The 13,422-nt window shown below is 41.9% G+C and overlaps 1 protein-coding gene across 2 annotated transcripts in view; it reads left to right on the top strand.

Moving 5' to 3' along the window:
* HEY2 (hes related family bHLH transcription factor with YRPW motif 2) overlaps positions 1 to 13,422 on the top strand; it is a 45,714-nt gene that overhangs the window by 8,602 nt on the left and 23,690 nt on the right. For both annotated transcript variants that reach the window (XM_040350365.1, XM_040350366.1), the window contains exon 3: positions 4,913 to 4,996. In XM_040350365.1, the coding sequence (XP_040206299.1) occupies positions 4,913 to 4,996 (84 nt within the window). The remainder of the gene's footprint in view (positions 1 to 4,912; positions 4,997 to 13,422) is intronic.

Genomic DNA, 13,422 nt, shown 5'->3' on the forward strand with positions numbered 1-13,422 from the left:
GGGTGACATTTGGCACCTTTCAGGGGGAAGGGGGGTGCAGATACCTGTCTGAGATAGGTATTTGCACAACTTCCGGGTTCTGACTCCCGTGGGGAATCGAGCCTTGTTACGTCACCCCCTGCTGTCTTCTGGGAAACACTTTTCCCAGGAGAGAGAGGGGACCAGTGACGGCGCGCTGCGATCCTCGCGCATGCGAAGTAGGCAATCGGGCAGTGAAGATACATTGACCTTTGTAGTGTTGAGTTCTTATTCATTGGTAGGTGTTGTGTGTTAAGGTTGTACAGAACGTGATATAATACTAATATAACAATGGATGTTACGATAGCTAGGTGCACCGGAAATGTTTTCTTATGTCTATACATTAAATAAAAGTAGTCATTTTTATTTTTTATTTTTTTAGGTCTATACCTAGTGGAATTATTAGTTGGAAAGAAATCATTTACTGTGTTGCTATTTTTTCCATATATATATATTATATATATATATATATATATATATATATATATATATATATATATATATATATATATATATTGTATAATTATGTTACACATAAGAAAAAATCATCAATAACTTGAAAGAACTGGACAGAGTGAAAAAAAGACAGAAATATTTTAATATATAATAATACTTTACACTATAATAAATCATTTGTGTTATTGTTACTAAAATGGCACCAGTTATATCCCCTTTTTTTAAAAATACATTAACATATCTTAAAAAAAGTTTCAGCAACAAAAACAGAAAAGAAAACGTATACACAAACAAACAATATAGTAATAAAATAACAAAATAAATTGTATCAATATTAAAGTATCAGTCAGTACTGAATTATTTAGTATTAACAATGGTTCATGTGCATTGAAGCCAAATACCGTACTTACATTGGCTCAAAAGTTGGTTTGTACAGTAGATATGTATATATTTATGTTTATTATCTGAACCATTTTGCTCAAATAACATATAAGTTCCTATACCCAATTCACCTTTTATATTGAATCAAGTTAGTACTTATTTTTTTACTACATGTATTATTTGAGGAACTGGATTTTATTAAAAAATTACCGGTATCTGTTTGGGTTTATGGTTTATGGTAGAACTTATAATATATATCAAAATATTATATAATGCATTACAAAGTACATAGAACTATTCAATGCTTCCCATTAGGAAGCTCACAATCTGATTAGTCCTCAAACTAAATCTGGGTTCACATTTGTGCGGGAGCTGGACTGCATGTAAGTTGTGCGCTTTGCCGTACCCACAGCCATAACGCGCTGCTGTTAGCAGATGCCCAGGGTTGCCATTAAATATTAATGGCACCCACCATGCACTGGAAATCACAGTGCATTTTTGCATGCTGGAAAACGCATAGCACTATGCAATTTCCCTGCAGCTGCAACTTTATAAAAGGTGCAGGGACCTTTTTTTTGTGTTTCTGCAGGTACAGTGGCCCAGTGAAATGAATAGGCTGCTGTGCCCACTAAAACACGGCCACAGGGAAACCACAATAATGTGATGGCCAAATTGTTTAGAAGGATTAACTATCCTCTGTAAACAGAGAAGAACAGTTTGATTTATTAAAGGCAAATAGGCTGTCCACTTTGCAAGAGAATTTGCCCCAGAGCTTAGAGAATGAAGTGCAGCATTGCTTTTTTCTTCTGCATGATTGGGTATTTTTTGTAGTATCAAACTTCACCATATTCACTAAGCTCTGCGGAAACTTAATTTGCAAAGTGAACAGCTAGCAAATCTAACAAAAACATAGCATGCATTAAAAAGGGGATTTACTCCGGAGATAAAACAATAGTTCTGCCACTCTACAAGACTCTGGTCCAGCCGCATCTTGTGTATGCCCTCCAGTTCTGGGCACCAGTCCTCAGGAAGGATGTGCTGGAACTGGAGAGAGTCCAGAGAAGGGCAACAAAGCTATTAAAGGGACTGGAGGACCTTAGTTATAGGGAAAGACTGCAAGCATTAAACGTATTCTCTCTGGAGAAGAGAAGCTTGAGAGGAGATATGATAGCGATATACAAATACCTTACTGGTGACCCTAGTATAGGAAAAAAATGTTCAGTGGGAGAAAGTCTAAAAAGATATGCCACCATTCATTGAAACTGGAAGAGAAGCAGTTTAACCTTAAACTGCATAGAGGGTTCTTTACTGTCAGAGTGGTGAGGATGTGGAACACCCTTCCACAAGCAGTGGTATCAGCAGGAAGTGTCACTAGCAGTGGCGGCCCGTCCATATGGGGTGCAGGGGTGCCACCCCCTAATCCATGCACCTGGTGCCTACATCTACATGCAGGGTGCCAGACACATGGATTACAATATGTTTTTTTGTTTTGTTTTGTTTTCTTAGAAGCATGTGATTAAAGCCTGAGACTCTAATTGGCTTCAGAAAAGGGTGGGCTCGGCTCTGAGCCGACCCAGTCGTGTGACAATAGCAAATTAAACTTCGCTATTGTCTTCCTGATTCTCCTCCCGGCCAATCAGGAAAATCAGGAAGCGGGTAATGAAAGCAAATTGGCCACAAGGAGAAGTGATTGTATTGAAGGAGAAGAGATAAAGGAAGGGGAGATGCAGGGTAAGCTGCCGAGAAGGAGGAAGCGCTGCCTCGCGAACTAGATGGAGTAAGTGCGGGGCTGGTGGGGTGCGGCTGATGACAGACATACCGGGGCCTGACCCCCCCCCTAAGAAAAATATAGCACCGGCTGCCACTGGTTGCTGACTTCAAAGACTAAGGTCTCGTACACATGACCGTTTTCCTCGATAGATTCCATCAAGAAACTTGGTGGGAGAGCTTTTTTGCAGAGGAAAACGGTTGTGTGTACGTTTTTCATCGAGGAAACTGTTGAGGAACTCGACGAGGAAAAAAAGAGAACAAGTTCTCTTTTTCCTCGACGGGAGTCTAAATTTCCTCATCGTGTTCCTCGTCGGGCTGGTTTTCGACGAGAAACGCGAGCGTGTGTATGCTAAGAAACCTGCGCATGCTCAGAATAAAGTATGAGATGTGAGCGTGCCTTCGGTAAAAGTAGGGTTTGTAATGGAGATAACACATTTTTCACGCTGTAACAGACTGAAAAGTGCAAATCGTCTCTTACAGTACCAAACTTTTACTTAACACGCAGTAACATGAGATTAGCAAAAGCAGCCCCAAGGGTTGTGCCAGTGGAATAAAACTTCCCCTGCCGTTGTATGTGTTCTACGTCACCGCGTTTGAGAACGAGGAGATTTTGTCTTGACCGTGTGTACGCAAAGAAAGCTTGTCGAGTTCCTCGACAAGCCTAACAAGGAACTCGTCGAGGAAAACGATGTGTCTTTTCCGACTAGTTCCTCGGTCGTGTGTACGAGGCCTTATAGATGGGCATCTTAATGATTGCAACATACAGGAATATAGAATTTAATATTGACATAATATTGACGTAAATCAACTCCGAACACTCCATGCAAGTGGGTGTCCTAGGTGGACAATGAGCTGAAAAGCAAAACATGTGCCCACAATGTCAAAGCTGCTCCGGATGACTGGTTATCTGATGGCTGATTAAGAAAAATACAAGAAGCAGCACAAAAGACAGAGGAGGAACAGATCCATAGAATGAATTAGAAGCAGGCATACCCTTACAAATTAGGCATTCAGGTACAGGTTTCTCTCCAGAACATCCTCAAAAGAAAAATGAGCAGCACAGTAGTGACATCACCAAATTTCACTTCTAAACTTGTGTAACTAGCAGTCATAGGCAGCGGTGCCTTATGCCTCGTTTCCACTGAGCGGATCGGTTCTGGTCGCTTATGCCTCGTTTCCACTGAGCGGATCGGTTCTGGTCGCTTATGCCTCGTTTCCACTGAGCGGATCGGTTCGGGTCGCTTATGCCTCGTTTCCACTGAGCGGATCAGTTCGGGTCGCTTAGAATGGAACGGGTTAGAATGGTCCGGTCTATTCTGCAGAGCATTTCCACTGCAAATCGGACCATCCGGGACCATGCAAGGTTTAGAAAAAAAGCCTAGCACGTCCACCAATCAGTGAGATGTATTTGTAGGTCCGCCCTAATGGTACCGTTCCATTCTCTATGGCCCCACATCTAAAGCAGGACCCAGAATGGTCCGGTACGGTTCGCTTTTATGGCACGCTTTCATAATGGAAACACCCAAAAAAGCGTACCGTACCGAACCGTACCGAACCGATCCGCTCAGTGGAAACGAGGCATTAGAATGATCTTACACTGCAGATTGATGCCTACAGAACAGGAGTGTCAGGACACATATAAGAAAGTATATTTCTATCTTTTAGGGGAAATCCAAGACAAACGGTCCATTTTTCATATTATTGCTTAGGTACAAATAACATTTCTAGATGTTCGCTAATATTATGAAATCTTCCCTTTTTTGAGATAAGACCTAGTGATTTTAAGCTCAATACATTTTTGCATTTCCTGTATTAATGTAAAATGTATGCTGGGAAAACTGTAGAACATGCATATCATTGTAAAGTATACTAATGCATGTACAATGAAGGGAAGGCTTGATTAATGATTTCCAAAAGTTGGAGACAAGTATCTGTGTTTCTCATTATAGATAATCAGTTTCCAGCGATCGTGTTTTCAATGCTAGGAAGGACATAAATGAACACATCTTATGCTACAAGCATATTCTGAAAGTTTATTTGCTTTAGTTTTGTTAAATTAGAATAGGCTTTTTGACTTATTTTTAGCCTTCTTGTGAAATACAATTTTAAGGATTCTTTATTAAACCATTTTTTTTTCTCGAATCCTCTTAATTAGGACTCCAAATTATTGCATGTTTGAAATTTGCATGGAAACTTCAAGAACCTTCCTGCTATAAACATGTAATGAGTTAAGTTTGCTCTCTTGTTGGTTTGTCACACATTGTTTTTTTTTGTTTTTTTCTAACAGATTATAGAAAAACGCAGGCGAGATCGTATCAATAACAGCCTGTCTGAATTACGGCGGCTTGTGCCGACTGCTTTTGAGAAACAAGTAAGTCAGTTCTTCAAAAGTTTTTTTTTTTTCATCCGTTCTACTGTACCTCTGATCTAAAATTGTTGGTTCTCTTCAAGGCTCATTAAAATAATATTGCATGTGGCCTTATCTGGCACCGAGCTTGCTTTTCAATTAAATCCTTTGTTGTGGTAAAACTGTTAAAACATAATCCAGTCATGAAAGTGGGGAAGAAATATTTCCAGTACAGTTGTTCTTTTCCCTTAGGGATAACATCGCTCATGATGCCTCAGTTCCCCTCAAGAAAACATTGTGGTTGTTTAAACACAGAATAGAACCTATTGTGTTCCCTATGTGATAAATTAGCGTTGTATTCCAAAAAGGAGCTGTTGCCGTATGCTGGCGGCGGCTTACACTAGGAAGTTGGTTTACAAACCAAACTTATGTTTCTGTTAGTTCCGGAGTCATTGAACCTAAGATCTAGTTCACATTGATGCGATTTGGCATGCAATTTGACATACCAAATCCCATTCCCAAATCGTCTGCAATTGCAGCATCCGAATGCAAATGCATTTGCGGCACTGCACCAATTCACAAAAGTAGTTTCTGTACTAATTTTGGTGATTTCGGGGTGCGATTTCCATTGACATCTGTGCAGAAACCTGTACAGATGTCTCTGAAATCTCCCCCGAAGTGAGAACTGACATAGTGAATGAAATAGTGGGAGTGAACCTAGGCTAAAATATATAGAAAAGAGAAGTACAGGTATATACTTATTGTATTTGTGCAGGAACATTGTCGTGTTTGAGAATCCACTTGTCAGGCAAGAGTTCCAGTGTGGATGAGCGATTTTGGGGTGGAGGAACTTGTCTGGCCTGCACAGAGTCCTGATCTCAACCCGATAGAACACCTTTGAGATAAATTAGAGTGGAAACTGCGAGCCAGGCCTTCTCGTCCATATCAGTGCCTGACCTGGCCAAATATTCCCGTAGACACACTCCTAAACCTTGTGGACAGCCTTCCCAGAGTAGTTAAAGCTGTTATTGCTGCAAAGGGTGGAAAAAAAACTCAATATTGAACCCTAGAGACTTAAAGCAGAGGTTCAACCTCAAAATGAACTTTCCAGCATCCTTAAAGCGGAAGTAAACCCATCAATTTAACAGTTTGAAAAAGCAGTTACATTCCTGGCATGCCGGGAATGCTAACTGTCACATTGGTTGTGCTCTCAACCAAACTGTCAAACCATCCAATGTCTGGTGTCATAACTGATCACATGTGCAGCATCATGGCAGTTGAAGATTAAACAGAGGCCAAGATGCGCCTTAGCAGCCGTCAATCAACTCCTCTTCGCTTAGAAACGCCCATTCCCCGCAGGATTCCCCGCTCGGAGCCGGAAAACAAGGGCTCATATAACGATAAGTACAAGTAAAAAAAAAAAAAAACAGCATACTGCAGATGTTAGCAGTATGCTACAGCTAATGTCAAAATGTGAATTTTTGGGTGAACCTCCGCTTTAAGACCCGCACACACGATGGAAATTTCGGAAGGGAATTTTCATTTGACGGCCTGTCATCCGAAATTCTTACCATTAGTATGCTCCTTTTCGACATCCGATTTTCATTTTTTGTAAGACAAAAGCTGGATGAGCAGACTTGTAAATTTTTGACGAATGACAACTCAACATCCGATTTTCGGATGGTCAGTACCGAAATCGTTACACAAAAGTCGAAAGTACAAACACGCGTGATTGGAATCAAGGAACGACTGGGAAGTTTGGGTTTTGTAAACCACCATTCGTAATCTAGAATTTACATTTGTGACGCTGCAATTGAGGAAATGCAGCGCACATTCTCATCTTCTTTAATGGCATAACAATGAAGCTGCTTTGCTGGTGATACTGATATACAGTAGTTATGCCAAACATATTTTAAAAGGCATTTGTTTTGTAGTGATATAAATAATATTAATATTATGGTTGTTGTGTGATTTTTTAAGAACGTTACCACAACACCATTATCCCTGAGGCCTCGTACACCCGACCGTTTTCCTCGGCAAAATCCATCAAGAAAAATGCTGGTAGAGCTTTTTTGTCAAGGAATACGGTCATGTGTATGTTTTTCATTGAGAAAACTGTTGTGGAACTCGACGAGAAAAAAAGAGAACATGCTTTTTTTTTCTCGTTGGGAGTCTCAATTTCCTCATCGCATTTCTCGTCGGGCTGGTTTACGACGAGAAACACGTTCGTGTGTATGCTTAGAAACCCACGCATGCTCAGAATAAAGTATGAGACGGGAGCGCACCTTCGGTAAAAGTAGGGTTTGTAATGGAGATAGCACATTCGTCACGCTGTAACAGACTGAAAAGTGAAAATCGTCTCTCACCAAACTTCTACTTAACACGCGGTAACATGGGATCAGCAAAAGCAGCCCCAAGGGTGGCGCCAGTGGAATCGAACTTCCCCTTTATAGTGCCGTCGCACGTGTTGTACGTCACCGCGTTTGAGAACAACGAGATTTTGTCTTGACAGTGTGTATGCAAAGAAAGCTTGACAAAATTCTCGACAAGCCTAACAAGCAACTCGTCAAAGAAAACAAAGTTTCTTTTACAACAAGATTCTCGGTCATGTGTACGGGGCCTGAGTTTTTATAATCAAAGATACATTAAGGTGGTGTCCCTTGTAAATTTTCCATTGTGTTGTTTTTAATGTAACTGCCTATTCCCAAACTTTCATTTGAAGATTAGGAACGATCTGAAAATCATGAATCAACGCTCACCAAACTTCTACTAACACAAAATTAGCAGAAGTGGCCCAAAGGGTGGCGCTCGAGAAATGAATTTCCTCTTTATACTCTCGTAGTACGTCACTACGTTCGTGTTTGTTGAACGACAATTTGCGGATAGTTAAGCCTCATACACACGATCAGATTTTCCAACGGGAATTGTGTGTTGACAGCCTGTTGGCAGAAAATCCAATTGTTTGTACGCTCCATCGGTCAATTGTTGTCGGATTTTCCGTGGACAAATGTTGGATGGCAGGCTTTAAAAATTTTCGTGGACAACGGTCTGTTGTCGGATTTTCAGATCGTGTGCACACAAGTCCATTGGACAAAACTCCAAAGTACAAACACGCATGCTTGGAAGCAATGCTCACCAAACACACCATTAGCAGAAGGTGCCCAAATGGTGGCGCTAAAGAGCTGAAAAAACACGTAGTAGGTCTAGTACAGGGGTCTCCAGACTTTTCAAAGAAAGGGGCAGTTTATAGTCCTTCAGACTTTAGGAGGGCCAAATTGTGGCCAGCGTGGGCAGAAAATGTCCTGGGCCTGGCATCAGTGAGAATTAATATGGCCTTAGGGTTGGTGGTCAATAGGTAAAGGTAAAAGTCATAAAGTGGGATTTACAACCACTTTAATCTATTCTATTGAGTGACCATAATGAGCTTCTCAGTGGAATGGACAGGGATTCAGAAGTTAGCAACACAACTTGCAGAATAGAACAGAGGCACCTCTATGGGGTGACTGACTAAAGGAATAGATGATAGTCTAGTCACTTAGCAAACTGAACATTCTTTCTGAACTACCTTCTGGGAAACACACTGGTCCCAGGAGACAGCGGGGACCACTGGGAACGCGCCGCACTACTCGCGCATGCGCAGTAGGGAACCGGGCAGTGAAGCAACATGGCTTCACTTCCTGATTCCTTTACAGAGGATGGCGGCGGGGGCAGCCGATTGCTCGTCTTCTGCTACCGTCATCACAGGCATCCTGGACAGGTAAGTGACCATTTATTAAAAGTCAGCAGCTGCAGTATTTGTAGTTGCTGGCTTTTAACCCCCCTGGCGGTATTTCCGAGTCTGGCTCGGAGTGGAATTTCAGAACCAAAAGCGAGCCAGACGTGGGATCACCTCACAGTGTCCACAGGCACAAGTTACTTACCTTGTCCCTGCATCCTGTGATGCCTCCCCGCTGTGTGATCGAGCAGTGTCCTCCTCGCTCGATTCACAGTGCCGAGTGCCACCGAGCTCCGTTCCCTGCGACGTTACGACGCACGGGGCGGAGATCGGCGCCAAAGTCACAAAAGTAAATAAACACAATACATACAGTATATTGTAATCTTATACTATACAGTACTGTATGAAAAAAATACACCCCCTTTGTCCCTAGTGGTCTGCCCAGTGTCCTACATGCACTTTTATATAATAAAAACTGTTCTTTCTGCCTGGAAACTGTAGATCATAGCAACCAAAAGTGGTTTTAGACCAGCTAGAAAACAGCGATAATAAATTTTTATCACTTGCAGAATTGAGCGATAATGATTTGTCGGGAAATTTGTCATCAAACACTAAAGTAATCATTTTTATTATTATTATATTATTTGTTATAATTATTTATATTTATTTATTATATTATAATTTATGATTTTGTGTTTCAAATTTCATTATACCCGGGATGTCTACTAGACTCTTGTTTGGACAGATTTCAGTGAGTTATTCCTAAGAATTACAGGCCTACAATATAAAACGCCAAATTTCCATGCAAAATAATGGTACCGCTTTCAGCACCTAAAATCTGAAAGAATCATACCGCCAGGGAGGTTAATGAAAACAATTTGTGGGACCTCTGCTTTAAGGAAAGCATTTACCATGCTATGTGATTATTCACTGCTCTTTTAGTAAATCAAAACTGCAATCTCTGGAGTGAGATAAATACCAATGTCTACATACCTGTTGTGACTGACATACGATGTGGAAATATCATCAAGGTCTGGAGTATCCTGCAATACAGTAGGGTTGACTTACTAAAACAGTATGTTTTTCACTTCACTTCGCTGTATTAAAGGGTTTTTTAAAGTAACAAACATATCATATCTCCACTGTGCAGTTCATTTTGCACAGAGTGGCCCTGGTCCTCCTCTCCTGGAGTCCCTCAGCGGCTCTGGTGGCTCCTCACAGCATTGAGTGTCCACGTTGGAGAAGGCTCTCCTAAGGTTGACACCATGCGGGTGCACTCCCGTGTTCTGCATCTGCGACCATTCACACAGAATGCAGGACTCGGCCCCGCCCCCGGTGCCACGTCACTGGATTTGATTGATAGCAGCAGGAGCCAATGGCTGTGCTGCTATCAATCTATCCAATCAGAACACGAGACACCAGCTAGATCTGCTGTGCTCGTTCCCGACGGGAGGATGACAGCGCTCAGGTAAGTAAAACGGGAGGGGGGCTGGGGGGCTGCAGCACCACAGAAGGTTTTTTACCTTAATGCATAGTATGCATTAAGGTGAACGACCGTGAGGGTTTACAACCCCTTTAAGGAAATCACTGTTGATTTGTGCGTGTGTATATATATATATATATATATATATATATATATATATGTGTGTGTCAGGGCTCGTACACACGACCAGTTTCCTCGGCAGAATCCATCAAGAAACTTGGTGGGAGAGTTTTTTTGCCGAGGAAACTGGTCGTGTGTACATTTTTTATCGAGGAAACTGTCGAGGAACTCGTCGAGCCAAAAAGACAGCATGTTCTCTTTTTCCTCGATGGGAATGGAGAAAATTGTCTCGTCGAGTTCCTCGACAAGCCTAAGGCCTCGTACACACGACCGAGTTTCTCGGCAAAAACCTGCAAGAAACTTGCTGGGAGAATTTTTTTTGCCGAGGAAACCGGTCATGTGTACATATTCGTCGAGGAAACTGTCGAGAAACTCGACGAGCCAAAAACAGAGCATGTTCTCTATTTCCTTGACGGGAGTGGAGAAAATTGGCTTGTCGAGTTCCTCGACAGCCTAACAAGGAACTCGACGAGGAAAATGATGTGTTTCGCCCGTCGAGTTCCTTGGTCGTGTGTACGAGGCTTAACAAGAACTCTACGAGGAAAACGATGTGTTTCGCCCGCCAAGTTCCTCGGTCGTGTGTACGAGGCCTAAGTGTTCGAAGTGGAAACAGGTTGACTTGGCTAAGAGACAGATGTACTGTTTTATTAAATCCGGCTCAATGTGAAAAAGCACCTAATGCACCTCATTCTACATATCCCGCATCCAATAGTTTTAATGACCACTAACAATTTTTGCGCAGAATTAGCCAGAATTAGCGAGTACTCTAATGCAGTGATAGTATCGATCCTCAGTAGCAAAGGGATTACTTCCTTCATTGCATATGTCTTCAAATAAAAAAAGAGTCAGTTAAGTAAAGGAAACTTACATTTAATTACAATTTGATTAATAATTAAGTAAGAGATGTGAGAAAACAACATGTAATATATTTCCCTGTTACAGCGACCATTAAATACCTTTAAGAGTAGACTTTAATGGGTAGTATTTTTTCAGGAATGCTTTACTAAACTTAATGTACAAGCACATTTCGCATTTATTGCTGGCCAGTGGGGATGTACTTAGTCATTGTGCTTAGCCTGTAGTAAAATTAACAGCTTGCTGTACCAATAGAGAAATAATCAATGATGAACCTGTCAATGCTCATAAAACAATAAAGAGAAAAAAAAAACTTATTTTATTTTCGGTATATTGGGGAGGGTTAGAACCTCTGTCAAAGTTTTATTGCTGTCCGTGTCGCTGATGGGAAAATGTAGCCTTTTTCAAAGCTCGCCAAGGGAGTTAAAGTATTCTATCCATCAGAAACATACAGCAGTAAAACCTGACCGAGGTTCTCACACACCATCGAAGGAAAAAGAATCGAGGAGGTTGATTGTTTATATGAAGCCTGTATCGAAAGTAAGGCTAAAGTGGGCATAACTTTTTTATTAAAGGGGTTGTAAAGGTACCATTTTTTTCCCTAAATAGCTTCCTTTACCTTAGTGCAGTCCCCCTTCACTTACCTCATTCTTTAATTTTAAATGTCCTTATTTCTTCTGAGAAATCCTCACTACTTGTTCTTCTGTCTGTAACTCCACACAGTAATGCAAGGCTTTCTCCCTGGTGTGGAGTGTCGTGCTCGCCCCCTCCCTTGAGGGGGCGAGCAGAAGAGTCAGGTCGCTCTCTACGTTGCAGATCGAGAAAGGATCTGTGTGTTAGTGGGTGTCTTATATCAGTCTAAGGTGGAGCAAGCGCTGTCTGTATTACATTTGTTCACATTGGCTCACCTAGGGGGATAGTAATGATAGCAGCAGCAGCTCAACCACATACCAATGCGTGGGTGTCTAACAGTTTTTTGTTTTTCCAAATTAATTTCTTGGTTTGCACTTTTAGTAGTAATGTTTCACACTTCCTGTCCCAGTGAACATGATAGAAGTGCAGGGAAATCTCTTTAATGGGGAGAAAATCAGCAAAGATCCTTCCCCAAAAAGAGTGTCAGGACTCATTCATATATAAGAAAATACACTTCCAGAATCCAGGGCAAAAGGTAGATTACCAAGTTATTCTAATGGCTAAATGAAAAAAAAAAAAAAACAGACATGTTATAATGGTTTTGCACAGAGCAGCCCCGATCCTCCTCTTTTCGGTTTCCCCGCCGGCGGTCCTGGCTCTTCCTCTTGCTTTTGGTCAAGCCTCTTGCTGTAGAGGGAACTAGAGCAGGCTCACTCCCGAGCTGCACTCCTGTGAATGGTCATTGTCCATTTACACACATGGCACGACTCGGCCCCGATCGCCCTCTCTCCTTGCCAATGGCTCCCGCTGCTTGAGCCTATGCCAATGAGGAGAAAGAGTCCCGGGACAGCCAAGGAAGCTGGTGGTTTCCAAAAGTTGGCGATAAATATGTTTTTCTCATTATAGATATTGAGATTCCACTAAATATCCACATAAGCCATACGCTATGCCTGTGGGTTATTTTCCAACATAGGGGTTGTCCTGCCAAATTTGGTTAACTGGTTGGCCACACCTGGCCTGTCAACTGACTCTTGTAATAGGCAGGATTCTATAATAAATTTGATACTTTAATTGTGTTGTATGCTGTAGTTCAGGGGTCTCCAAACTTTCTAAACAAAAGGCCGGATTACTGTCCTTCAGACTTTAAGGGGGCCAGACTGTGGCCATCAGGAGTACAAAATTCCCCATCAATGGTGTCATTGGGAGAACATTCTGCCCCATCACTGGGAGAAATTCTGCCCCATCATTGAGAGGAAATTCTGCCCCATCATTGGAAGGAAATCCTGCCCCATCATTGGGAGCAATACTGCCCCATCATTGGTGTCATTGGACCCCATCAATGGTGTCATTGGGAGGAGATTCTGCCCCATCATTGGGAGGAAATTCTGCCCCATCATTGGGAGGAAATTCTGCCCCATCATTGGTGTCATTGGGAGGAATTCTACCCCATCATTGGTGTCATTAGACCCCATCAATGGTGTCATTGGGAGGAAATTCTGCCCCATCATTGGGAGGAATTCTGCCCCATCATTGGTGTCATTGGACCCCAGCAATGGTGTCATTGGGAAGAAATTCTCCCCCATCATTGGGAGGAAATTATGCCCGATCATTGGTAGGAAATTTTGCCCCATCATTGGTGTCATT

Source organism: Rana temporaria, chromosome 4 (assembly GCF_905171775.1).
Source record: "Rana temporaria chromosome 4, aRanTem1.1, whole genome shotgun sequence".
NCBI classification, from domain to species: domain Eukaryota; kingdom Metazoa; phylum Chordata; class Amphibia; order Anura; family Ranidae; genus Rana; species Rana temporaria.